The sequence below is a fragment of the Odontesthes bonariensis genome, chromosome 13 (genome assembly GCF_027942865.1).
Source record: "Odontesthes bonariensis isolate fOdoBon6 chromosome 13, fOdoBon6.hap1, whole genome shotgun sequence".
NCBI classification, from domain to species: domain Eukaryota; kingdom Metazoa; phylum Chordata; class Actinopteri; order Atheriniformes; family Atherinopsidae; genus Odontesthes; species Odontesthes bonariensis.
In genome coordinates, this window is record NC_134518.1 from 18,573,104 (window position 1) to 18,584,093 (window position 10,990).

The following is a 10,990-nucleotide window of genomic DNA, read 5'->3' on the forward strand; positions in this document are numbered from 1 at the left end:
TGATTAATTGATCTCTTTAAGGATTTGCTTGGATAGTTACTTACAAGGTATTTTAAGAGGTCCCCAAAATAATTTGAATGAAAAAGTCAGTTTAATTGCAGCAGTTTTTGTTTGACAAACCAGCTACTCCGCATTTAACGTTTATTTTTTATCTCCCAACAGTCAACACCTAACGAAAGAAGGTGCTGTTTGTTTGCCGCCATAAACGAAAACCTCGACCCCTCGTGGCCAAATGAGGGAACAAACGTCATCTATCACGTGAGAATGCAGTAACGTGACTCTCGCTAACGGGAAGTAAGGGACTGCAGGGGACAGAACTTCTTCCAAGCCTTACAAACACGTTCACGGCTTGTCCAGGTCAGCAGTCGCCGGCCTGTCCGTCGGTACCGAGCTGGGCCTCCTGAAAGCGAGCGCGTAGGAATCTAGGAGGCAGACAGGTGAGATATCACACCTTAGCTTGGTTTTCTGTTCATTCTGGGCTTTCTCAATCTGTTTTCCACATCGACTGCTATTGTCATGACTTACCAAACGCTTACGTTATTCGTCCTAACTCCTCAAACACAAAACGTGTGATCCGTTCATGTATTTATTCATGTATTTATTTGTCTGTTTCCTTTGCTTCGTTTTTAGCTGGGACGGCGTGCCACTAAAAACGAAACTCTATCTCAGTTCTGAGGAAAAATGTTGACAAAGGCACTATGGACATGAAACAGACAAGAACGTTGCTCTTTTCATGAAATTAATAGTTTCTTTTTTACCCCCTCTCTAAACCCACTGTGCTTTGGTGTATTTAAGTGTCCATTGTGTCACGCTCCATCAAGCTTCCCAGTAAAATCACAAATTGTGTAACTCGGCACAGAAAGCTGCAGTTTATTAGGTTTCTATCAGATGATTTCCATCAAGGAGGTCAGTCTGTCTGTAATCTAGTTCAACAGCCTACAAAATAACAATGAAGCTGAAGAAGCAGTCCTTTTGCTTTTTTTTTTTTTAAAGAAAAACAACAACAAAACAAAGCAAAAATCCAGCTCTAACCTTTGTGAAGGTGGCTCCGTGTTTGGATAAACGTGGACAGCAAAGTTTTCTGCATGTGTGTCTTTTTTTTTATTTTTTTTTTTTAATTTTTTTTTTTTGAGGATTTGAAAACGATCATTAGAAACTTGTGAGAATACCGGCGCTAGCATGCCTGTGAAAGAATGGAAGTCCCACCTGATCATCTCGGCCACAGGGACGTTACGCTTCCCCTTTCTTTAGTTTCCACTGAGGAACTTCTGCATTGTCACTTTGAAGCTTTTATTGTTGGAACTTGAAACACACCTTCTCTGTGAACTTTGACAAACCTAATTCGGTGTCTCTCCCTTCTGCCATTTCAAACATCTCTCAGTCAACCTTTTGAATGAGAGATACTTGTATTCTTTCCTTTCATAATTTTCCTTTATGGTCAATTAAGCCAAATGGAAAACGTTAACTTGTTTCCTCTGTGATGTGCAGGCAACTATGGGATCCATGTTTCGAAGCGAGGAGGTGTGCCTGGTGCAGCTGTTCCTCCAATCGGGCTCAGCCTACAATTGTGTCAGCGAGCTGGGAGAGCTGGGCCTGGTGGAGTTCAGAGACGTGAGTCGTTTAGAGCAGGGGTCTTCAATTTTTTTCAGGCCAGGGACCCCCAAACTGATGGATTTATATGGCATACAATTGTGTTTTATATTTAACGGGGCCTAGTGCCGTGTATAAACATAGCTCCTCTGTTATTGTACATTCAATACTAAGCTAGTCAAATAATACACAGGTTAATATCTTAATGTTTTTATTTTAAACATGTGCAAGGTACAGGGTGGCCGTGCCACTGCCATTTATAAACAAACATCTTGCATACAACACTGAGCTATTCAAATAATCCACAGATTTTAACTTTAAACATGCATGTAGATGGGACAATGACTCCTCAAACCATCTGTGAATGGTGCACGTTTGCACACAATTTGTGAGAAAAAACTGTTTTTTAAAAAAAAAATAATTTAAAAATCGTCTAATCAACCAAAGATTTCGCGCGCCCCCCCCCCCCCCCCCCCCCCTGCAGTACCTCCGCGGACCCCCTGTCGAAGACCTCTGGTTTAGAGTCTTGTTTTCCCTCGTGGTTCGTCACCTTGTGGAGCGAAGCCCTCCGAACACTAAGACTGGGGCTGATTTCAGCGTCATTTTCATGTGTTTCAGTTAAAGATGCAAATCTTCTTTCGCTGTTTCCCTTTTCATGAGCATTAATAGCACCTTTGCTGATTTCTTTTCGACTGGATGTGAAACTCTGCATCTGAGTTGATGTGACGAGCTATCTGTTGCCTTGAGGCAACATTTTCCTACTGTCTGCTTTTAATCAGATGGACACGAATAATCCCGATTTCCTCTTCCTCTTTCCTCTGCAGTTAAATCCTAACGTAAATTCCTTCCAGAGGAAGTTTGTCGGCGAGGTCAGACGATGCGAAGAGCTTGAGAAGACTTTTAGTAAGTGATGGACTCATTTATCACTGTGCGTCAATGTCCATCCAGGTTCCCCTCTTAACTCGTTTTATCCGAATCCTCCATCTGCTCTTTCTGACACTGTTTATTTGTCCTTCAGCCTTCCTGGAGCAGGAGATCAGCCGCTCCCTATCGCCACCCTTGCAGACTCCCCTCCCCCCTCCGTGCCCGATCCCTTCGGCCCCTCAGCAACGAGAACTCATCGCCATAGAGGAGGAAAGTGAGAGGCTGGCCAGAGAGCTCAAAGAGGTGAAAACAAGGCCAAGATGATGAATATTTAGAGCACCGTCAGACAAGGATGAGCTCTTTGGACTGATGGGATGTGTCGTGCGTGTGTTTCTCCTCAGGTGTCCAGAAACAGAGACAGCCTCCGGGCCCAGCTGACCCAGCTCTGTCAGTACCGAGGAGTCCTGACCAGAACGCACTCGCTTACAGCCTCACAGGTGATTAGAAGCTGCACATCTGCCGCAGCTTTCGCATCACGGTAAGATTTTCTTTCAAATGACTGAGCAGGATAAAACAAACCACAGATAAATCTTCCCGCAGGCACCGCCTCCTGTGCTGGAAAGCCAAGGCCTCTTTGATAACCGCCAAGATATCAAACTCAGGTAGATCTCATTGTCAGAAATTGGTATGGAGTTTCTCACGCTTTCACTCTCATTTAACAAGTTTTCCCGCTTGTCCCCTTCCGCAGCTTCGTGGCAGGGGTGGTCCATCCTTGGAAGGTCCCCTCCTTTGAGCGGTTGCTATGGCGGGCGTGTCGTGGTTACATTATCGTGGATTTCAGAGAAATGGAGGACCGACTGGAGCACCCAGACACGGTGGGAGCTTGGAGACAGAGATGGGGATTGTGGTGTGACAGATTACTTTTGACCCGTCTCCTCTGATAAGTTTCCGTTTGCCCTTTTCTTGGTTCTCAGGGGGAAATGGTGCAGTGGACGGTGTTCCTCATTTCCTTCTGGGGGGATCAGATTGGGCAGAAAGTCAAGAAGATATGCGATTGGTGGGGCAAATTTATGCATTTGTTTATTTCAGTGTAGTTCACACGGCTTTCTATTGAGCCTGAATTTCCCCCTCGCAGCTTCCACACACAGACATTTGCATACCCTGAGAGCCCTGCTGAGAGGGAGGAGATCCTGCAGGGGCTTCAAGGCAGAATTGAAGACATCAAATCAGTGAGTGGAGTGTCCCTTTTTATTGAGGAGTGCCATTTTCTTGCTACGTTCATGCAGTTCCTGCAACTTTTACCTTCTAGCAAAGTGGATAATCTGTATTTAACGTTTGTTTTTTTTTATTAAATGTGCAACGTATTAAAACACTCTCCTCTTTCACTTCCCTCTCCTGTGGGTGTGTAGGTGTTGTCTCAGACTGAGTCCTTTCTGCAGCAGCTGTTGTTGCGCGCAGTGGCCATTCTGCCCCAGTGGAAGGTGCGAGTCCAGAAGTGTAAGGCCATCCAGATGGTGCTGAATCTCTGCAGCCCCTCTGTCACTGACAAATGCCTGATCGCCGAGGCCTGGTGCCCAACTGCCAAGCTGCCCGAGCTGCAGAGTGCCCTGAGGGAGGGAGGGGTGAGTTTGCACTACAGCAGACACAAACGGGTGTATATCTTTTGGACTCGACATAAATCAGTAATCCTCTTTCTTCATCCATCCTCAGAGGAAGAGTGGCAGTGGGGTTGACTCTTTCTACAACCGTCTGCCCTCCTCAACCCCTCCACCCACTCAGTTTCCCCTCAACTCTTTCACAGCTGGCTTCCAGAACATCGTGGACGCTTACGGAGTGGCCAGCTACCGTGAGGTCAATCCAGGTGCGTCAGCAGAAATCTTTCCAAGGCAATTTATTTAAGTCCCAGAAGGCTTATTCATGCCAGTATTCTTAAGAGTCTTTAGTCACAAGTTTTCTCTCAATGCCTCTGCAGCTGTGTACACCATAATTACATTCCCCTTCCTGTTTGCGGTGATGTTTGGGGATGTGGGTCATGGTTTACTGATGTCTCTGGCTGCCCTCTGGATGGTTCTTGAGGAGAAGGACCCCAAACTCAGGAGCAATAACAATGAAGTAATTCACACTTGTCATTTTTTTATGCATAAAAAGACCAAAAAAAACACCAAAAACAACAGATCAAACTATTGTGAGGTCACTGAGTGTATTTACACTCTGATTTAGCATAGTCTTCTGTGCCAATAAGCCCTGTTATTGACCAGAGCTTTAGTTGGAATCTGAGCTTTGTGGAAGTCTCCAAATCAACTAACGTTAGGGGGCAGATGCTGCAATGTACAATCATGTAAGAGTTATTGCATAACAAACTTCATTGGGAAAAAAAAAAAAAAAAAAGAACCCTTTTTTTGCGTTGGTGTTGGGTTGCAAATTATTTTAAGAGTGAAAACGTGTAGGAGGGCTGAAAGCCGTTTTTGGTCGTGAACACAGAATATTGAAGGGCGTGCTTCCTCTGTGTTTCAGATCTGGAGGATGATGTTTGGAGGACGGTATCTGATTCTGCTGATGGGACTGTTCTCTGTCTACACGGGGGCCATTTACAACGAGTGCTTCAGCAGAGGCATCAATACCTTCAGCTCAGGGTGGAACGTTGGCCCCATGTTTCAAAAGAACATATGGAAGTGAGGGACAGCTCATACAAGCATGCTGGAAATGTATTGTCCCCCTTTTTTATTTTATTTAATTTTTTTTGTGTTCCTTACATTTGTCTCATATCTTTCAAGTGCGTCAGTGCTGGAAGGGAACCAGTTCTTGTCCATGGATCCCGTTGTCTCTGGTGTATTTACCAGCCCCTATCCGTTTGGAATTGACCCGGTATGGCCATTATATTCCTCTTCTTTGAATTAAAAGCGCACAAAATTGCTCCTGTTTCACTCTGCATTCGTTGCTTATAGGTTTGGGGCCTGGCTAACAACAAATTAACCTTCCTGAACTCGTACAAGATGAAGATGTCGGTCATCATCGGTGTCATTCACATGACTTTTGGAGTTTGCTTGTCATTCTTCAACTACTGGTAGGTAGACCTCCACTGTTACTCCTTTTATTATTCACTGTGGGTTGCCTTCACTTGTCCTTGTTGTTGTTTTCTGCAGGCACTTTGGTCAGTTCAGCAGCGTGTTCTTTGTGCTGATCCCGGAGCTGTTCTTCATGCTGAGTCTCTTTGGCTACCTGGTGTTCATGGTGGTTTTTAAGTGGATTGCCTACACTCCTGCTGACTCCCAAATTGCTCCCAGTATACTGATCCACTTCATAGACATGTTCCTCTTCACGGACAACCCAGACAATCCACCACTGTATCCGGGTCAGGTGTGTGCTTATACACAACAGCGTGACATTTAATACATTTTCATAGTTTTTGTACAGATAAATGCATTTTCCTACCTCCCTAGGGGTTTTATTTAATTGTACACAAATAATATGAAAATCACTTATATGGTGCCATCTTAAATAAAAAACACTTAATCTACAATATCTTTTATGAAGTTCATTTAATAGGTGAAGTCATGACACTGAAATGGGGATATTAGATTGGAAAGGACTGCTATTTGTGTTATTTTGAACATTTTTCATGTACCATGTTGCATATGATGTGCTCGGGGGCTTTATTTTCTGAGAGTTTGGCATGTAACTACAAGGCTGGTGAGCAGATTACTCGGACATCAGATGCCATGTCTATTACAAGCACATGAGCACAATGACATTCTTTTCAGATATGAAAATCTGCGCTTTAACAGCATTCACAAGCAGCAATTATTTCTCCATTTTTAAGTTGAGATGCGATGTTTACCAGTTTTAAGTTCCTGTGAGGTCATTTTCACAAAGCACAACTGACTTGAATGGGCAGACTACTTGTTATTGTTAAACATGTGTTTTTTTTTCTGGAACTCTCCACTTGTAGCTTGTGGTGCAGAAGATCCTGGTGGTGCTGGCTCTGTGTTCTGTCCCGGTCCTCCTGCTGGGGAAGCCCACGTGGGAATACATAACATTCAAGAAAAGACGACGTCTAGTTGTGAGTCTGTGTTTGAGCAAACTTTTGCCCTCTTATCTCCTCCCGAGTTGCTTCTTCTGAAAGATCTTTAATTCTCTGCGACGTCAGGATGAGGACAGACGTCCGCTGGTGGCCGACGACGGCTCTGTTAACACTCATCAGGGGGAGGTGGAGGGTGGCGCTGCGGACGAGGAGGTCTGGACAATCCTAATTGAATTTATTAAGCAGATTAAAATCTGGTCAGAGATGCACTCGTGATTCTTGTTTAACGGTTTGAACTGTGCTGCCCGTAGGAGTTCGACGCCGCAGATGTGTTCATGCATCAGGCCATCCACACCATAGAGTACTGCTTGGGCTGCATCTCCAACACAGCCTCTTATCTGCGACTCTGGGCCCTCAGTTTGGCGCACGCACGTTAGTCCTTACGCACGCAAACACAACATCCTCATACTCACATGATGCACACACAAGGCTCCTTTAAAACCTTGAGTCACTTATTCACACACTCATGACGCATGTTTCTTTTCCAGCCATTTGTGGTCCCCTGACTCTGAGTTATTTATGTCTCCACAGAGCTGTCGGAGGTGCTGTGGGTGATGGTCATGCGCATTGCTCTGAAGTGGCAGGGCTATGTGGGATCTGCAATACTTTTTGTCATTTTTGCCGCCTTTGCTGTGTTGACTGTCTCCATCCTTCTGGTTATGGAGGGACTCTCAGCTTTCCTCCACGCGCTACGTCTACACTGGTAAGGATGAGAGGAGGACGTGGAGGAGGTGGAGGAAGAAGGAAAAAATAAAGACGGAATCCTTTTATATTTAGGTTTTATGCAGGCTGTTTTGATTCTCTCCATTAGTACATCAGCAGCATTATTGCTTTAGATAAGATCTGGAGCAGTTTTGAAAAAATGAAACGTAGAAAACAAAAAGCTTGTGCAAGTCCACTGATCCTCCCGGAGATTAGAGGTCTCATGTCTTTTCATATTGGTCAACACAAATACTATTTATCGGTCACGGCTGTGCACCCGTCTGTCTGTTGCGTATAACATGTCGACATATTGACACACATGACATATTACTTGTTTTATTGTTAGGATATCTACATTGAATTATTATTCTGGGGACTCTGAGCATCAACATTGGGGTGTTTGTGATTAAAAATGACGACCAGAGGGATTTTGAAGTTTAAAAAAAAACAAAAAAAAAACCCCCCACACTTAATGAGTCGTGTGCTGAAATGTTTGTGATTGTTAATCAAGATTGACTTTGCTTGTCTTTGTTACAGGGTGGAGTTTCAGAATAAGTTCTACAGTGGGACAGGCTACAAACTCGTCCCTTTCTCCTTCCCATCTCTGATCAATGCTTCAACTGCTATATGATTGGCTGAATGATGGCCAAACAGTTAAATTAACTTATATGTCGGTGTGTATCTTAATGGTATTCTGTGGCCTGTAGGCCATGAAATGGTTTAATTAACTTGCACAATGATCATGATGAATGATACAGACTGTTATTTTTTGCATTAGTAGAATGAGTCCCAGTACAACGGATTATGACTTTATTGGATGTAAAGTATACATATGTATCCCCTTTCTAATTTTTTTTTTTAAAATCAGGTATTATGTACTGCTCTCTCGTTGCCCTTTCAGTAGTTCAAGAATTATTTGGTGATCATGTACTTTTCACCACATAAAATTTTATTATACAGACCAATTCTAAAAAAGGGAAAGTACATCTAATAATCAGTCATTTTAAGGGAATGTGTGACTGTTGACTTGCTGAATGTTAAGCCTGTCCCGTAGAGTCGTTCACATAGCACAGAACGGTGCGAATGATTTTCCTGAGCCAAAGATACTCTCCCTCACTGTCATGTCTTCCAAACACACCACACCACAGGTATTTATTCACGGTTAGATGTTTCAAGTGCCTTACTGGAACTGTTTGTTTATGCATTATGGACTTTGGACGGATTACAACTTCTCTTGACATGCCACTACTTTGTACCAAACCTTAGAAAGGACATTTTCTTTCAGTTTTTTTTTGCCAGGTTAAACTGTTAAATTGATCAAATTTGAATTGGAATTGAATAAATATGTTCTTGTTGAGTCTTATTATGTGAAGTAAATCACTGACCAGGTTGTTTAAAGGTTGCTTATCCTATCCACATTGTTTTACGTGTCACATGTCTATGACTAAGTGAGGAAAGAATCAGTGATAGAAAAGGTATTGAATTTAGTCATGTGTGAGTTTAAAGAGTTAAAAACCATAATGTAACAATAAACTTTACAAATAAGCTTTCAAAATTCTACTTTGCAATATTGTACATATCAGAAGAAAAGGAACTTACTAGGCAGAGTGGTGTGCGGTTTATATCACATCATTAGATTGTGTAACTAATCATTAATGTCACAAGGCTTTTGCTGTAGCCGGCCGAGTTAGAGCTCATTCTTACCAACTTAGTTATTCTCTAACAACTAATTGATTCGATTTTGATGTGATCGCTGATAATACGATCATATGATACTTTGTTGGCAAAGTTTTAATGTTCAGGGCAGGGGCTGGATAAATGTGGATTCAAAGGAAACTGTGAAATTCAATTAATATGAAGTTGAACTAGAAGTCTTTCACAAATACTTAAAATAATCAAGAAAAGCCTTGTTTAATGTGGTCATATCTTAAGACGATAGAGTTTTGCCCAAACTTACACAAAACTATTGCCAATCTTTTGAAATTTAGCCGATGTTTCTGTCAGTGCGTCTTTTTGCGTAACACCAAGTGAACCGGATGTTATTGGAATGTCAAAGATGGCGCTCATCGTGTCACGGTGATTTCTTATCAAACAGTCAGACCAACATAGTTGATTTGAATATATTACGGACACAAATCCTGATTAGATGGTAGCAAATAGAGTAGAGTTTAGTTTGTGAAGTTGACACGGCTCGGGGGGAGATGGCTTTGGGGGAAGTTTGTCGAAATGTTCGGCTGCTGTTAGGTCAAATTCAGCGATGTCGTCCTGTGGTGTCCGTCAACCAGACAGGTAAGCTAGAAAGCGGTTGATGATATTTAAGTGGTAGACAGTAAACGGTTTTCTGTGGACGTGCAATACCTCACTGGTTACCATTTGTGTCGTGAACCCATGTCGTGGCAGCTCGGTGTATGAGCCAGGCTGCCGCTCGGCCAGAGCCAAGCGCCGATGAAAACGAAGCCGTGAACCCGACCTTTGTGAACAGAAACCCCCGGAATCTGGAGCGGATGGCTCTGGCGGTGAAGGACCGGGGATGGAAGACGACCTGGCCCCACCAGCAGTTCTACCACAGGTCCGGATGAAATTTCTCAAACCATCTGTTTCCATTTATGACTGAATCATGTAGAATAAATGACTGATCGTGTATCCTTTCCGCCGACTGCGTTATCTGTATTTTGGGATTAGCTCGCCTGGTGATGGCCATTTTGAGGAAAAAGACATGAATCTCTCTCCATCCTTTTAATTTGACTAAATTCCTGGATGCTTTTAAGATTGTGATAATGTTATGTATGTGTATCCAGAGACACTTCTGTCGTTTGTTAGATTTTATATTCTGATTCATAGAATTATTTTCAGAGCTCAAAGTGACACAATTTTAAAGAGCATTAAAAGTCTTTACTTGTATGTTAAATGTACTTCAGTCTTTTCACTTTGGACTGTTAGACAGTCATGGCGAAGCTTAAAGTGAAATACTTGTACTGGAGCACAGTACAGTCACAGCTGGGAAGATTTAAGTGCATTAAAAGCAGCCAATTTTACACTTAAGTGCTGTTTGAGTACAAAAGTCACGTTGCGCTACTGGGCTTTTCTGAAGTGTTCCCATAGTCTCTAATCTTTCATTTGTGTGCCACTTCTCGTCTTTTCAGGTTAAAATTCTCTCGCAGCCAACACCATGTGACGGCAGAAGTGTTCTCCAGCAGCTCTCCCGTCCCGGTGCTTTCTTGTTCCACCAAAGAGTGGGCAGTGAAGAAGGAGTTGGCTTCCACACGCTGTGTGGCAGCGAGTCAGGCTGTGGGGGAAGTGCTGGCACATCGATGCCGACAGGCTGGCATCACCAGGATGGTGTACAAGGCTATTCCCTGGACATACCGTTCAGATGCTGTGAGTTACAGACAGCAGGGATGGACATATTTGTCATTTTTCTTTACTGCACCTGCTTCATTTTAATTTTTTTTTTTATCTCTACCTCTCTTGCAGGTTCAGGCTTTCAGGGCTGCAATGAAAGGGGGAGGAGTCACACTCAGTGAACCCAGGAGGAAATATGTTGAGACCTGAATTTTGGTGTGATCCGACACATCTGTTGTTTTGATAAATGTCCTCCAAATCCATTGTTTCCCGTTCTGTCTCTTGTCGCTGTGTGATTATTTAGGTTGCCAAGACTACAGTGAGCAACGACATCAAGAAAACGTGTAGTTTGTTTCTCGTGGATAAAGCCTCTCTGAAGCTAAGCTGTTCTTATCTGGTGTGTCATTTAAT

At 43.1% G+C, this 10,990-nt stretch overlaps 2 protein-coding genes across 2 annotated transcripts; both read left to right on the plus strand.

Annotated features, from left to right (window-relative positions):
- Positions 1 to 162: 162 nt before the first annotated feature.
- Positions 163 to 8,600, plus strand: tcirg1b (T cell immune regulator 1, ATPase H+ transporting V0 subunit a3b). Its single transcript, XM_075481295.1, has 21 exons — positions 163 to 437; positions 1,489 to 1,611; positions 2,415 to 2,493; positions 2,609 to 2,757; positions 2,856 to 2,951; positions 3,055 to 3,116; positions 3,203 to 3,329; positions 3,429 to 3,511; positions 3,590 to 3,683; positions 3,864 to 4,076; positions 4,165 to 4,315; positions 4,427 to 4,566; positions 4,969 to 5,126; positions 5,229 to 5,319; positions 5,400 to 5,518; positions 5,598 to 5,811; positions 6,404 to 6,514; positions 6,602 to 6,688; positions 6,787 to 6,907; positions 7,067 to 7,238; positions 7,775 to 8,600. The coding sequence occupies exons 2-21, from the start codon at positions 1,495 to 1,497 to the stop codon at positions 7,866 to 7,868; spliced, it is 2,478 nt and encodes an 825-aa protein (XP_075337410.1). The 5' UTR covers positions 163 to 437; positions 1,489 to 1,494; the 3' UTR covers positions 7,869 to 8,600.
- A 664-nt stretch (positions 8,601 to 9,264) lies between these two features.
- On the plus strand, positions 9,265 to 10,842 carry mrpl18 (mitochondrial ribosomal protein L18). Its single transcript, XM_075481300.1, has 4 exons — positions 9,265 to 9,526; positions 9,638 to 9,806; positions 10,381 to 10,615; positions 10,712 to 10,842. Exons 1-4 carry the CDS (start codon positions 9,439 to 9,441, stop codon positions 10,787 to 10,789), a joined length of 570 nt encoding a protein of 189 aa, XP_075337415.1. The 5' UTR covers positions 9,265 to 9,438; the 3' UTR covers positions 10,790 to 10,842.
- Positions 10,843 to 10,990: the final 148 nt, after the last annotated feature.

Excerpts from the sequence above, each read along its gene's own strand:
- tcirg1b (XM_075481295.1), top strand. The coding sequence starts at position 1,495 with ATGGGATCCATGTTTCGAAGCGAGGAGGTGTGCCTGGTGCAGCTGTTC. Across the intron at positions 3,512-3,589 it reads GTCAAGAAGATATGCGATTG|CTTCCACACACAGACATTTG; the intron begins GTGGGGCAAATT and ends TCCCCCTCGCAG. Across the intron at positions 7,239-7,774 it reads CACGCGCTACGTCTACACTG|GGTGGAGTTTCAGAATAAGT; the intron begins GTAAGGATGAGA and ends TCTTTGTTACAG.
- mrpl18 (XM_075481300.1), top strand. The coding sequence starts at position 9,439 with ATGGCTTTGGGGGAAGTTTGTCGAAATGTTCGGCTGCTGTTAGGTCAA. Across the intron at positions 9,807-10,380 it reads CACCAGCAGTTCTACCACAG|GTTAAAATTCTCTCGCAGCC; the intron begins GTCCGGATGAAA and ends TCGTCTTTTCAG. Across the intron at positions 10,616-10,711 it reads GGACATACCGTTCAGATGCT|GTTCAGGCTTTCAGGGCTGC; the intron begins GTGAGTTACAGA and ends CCTCTCTTGCAG.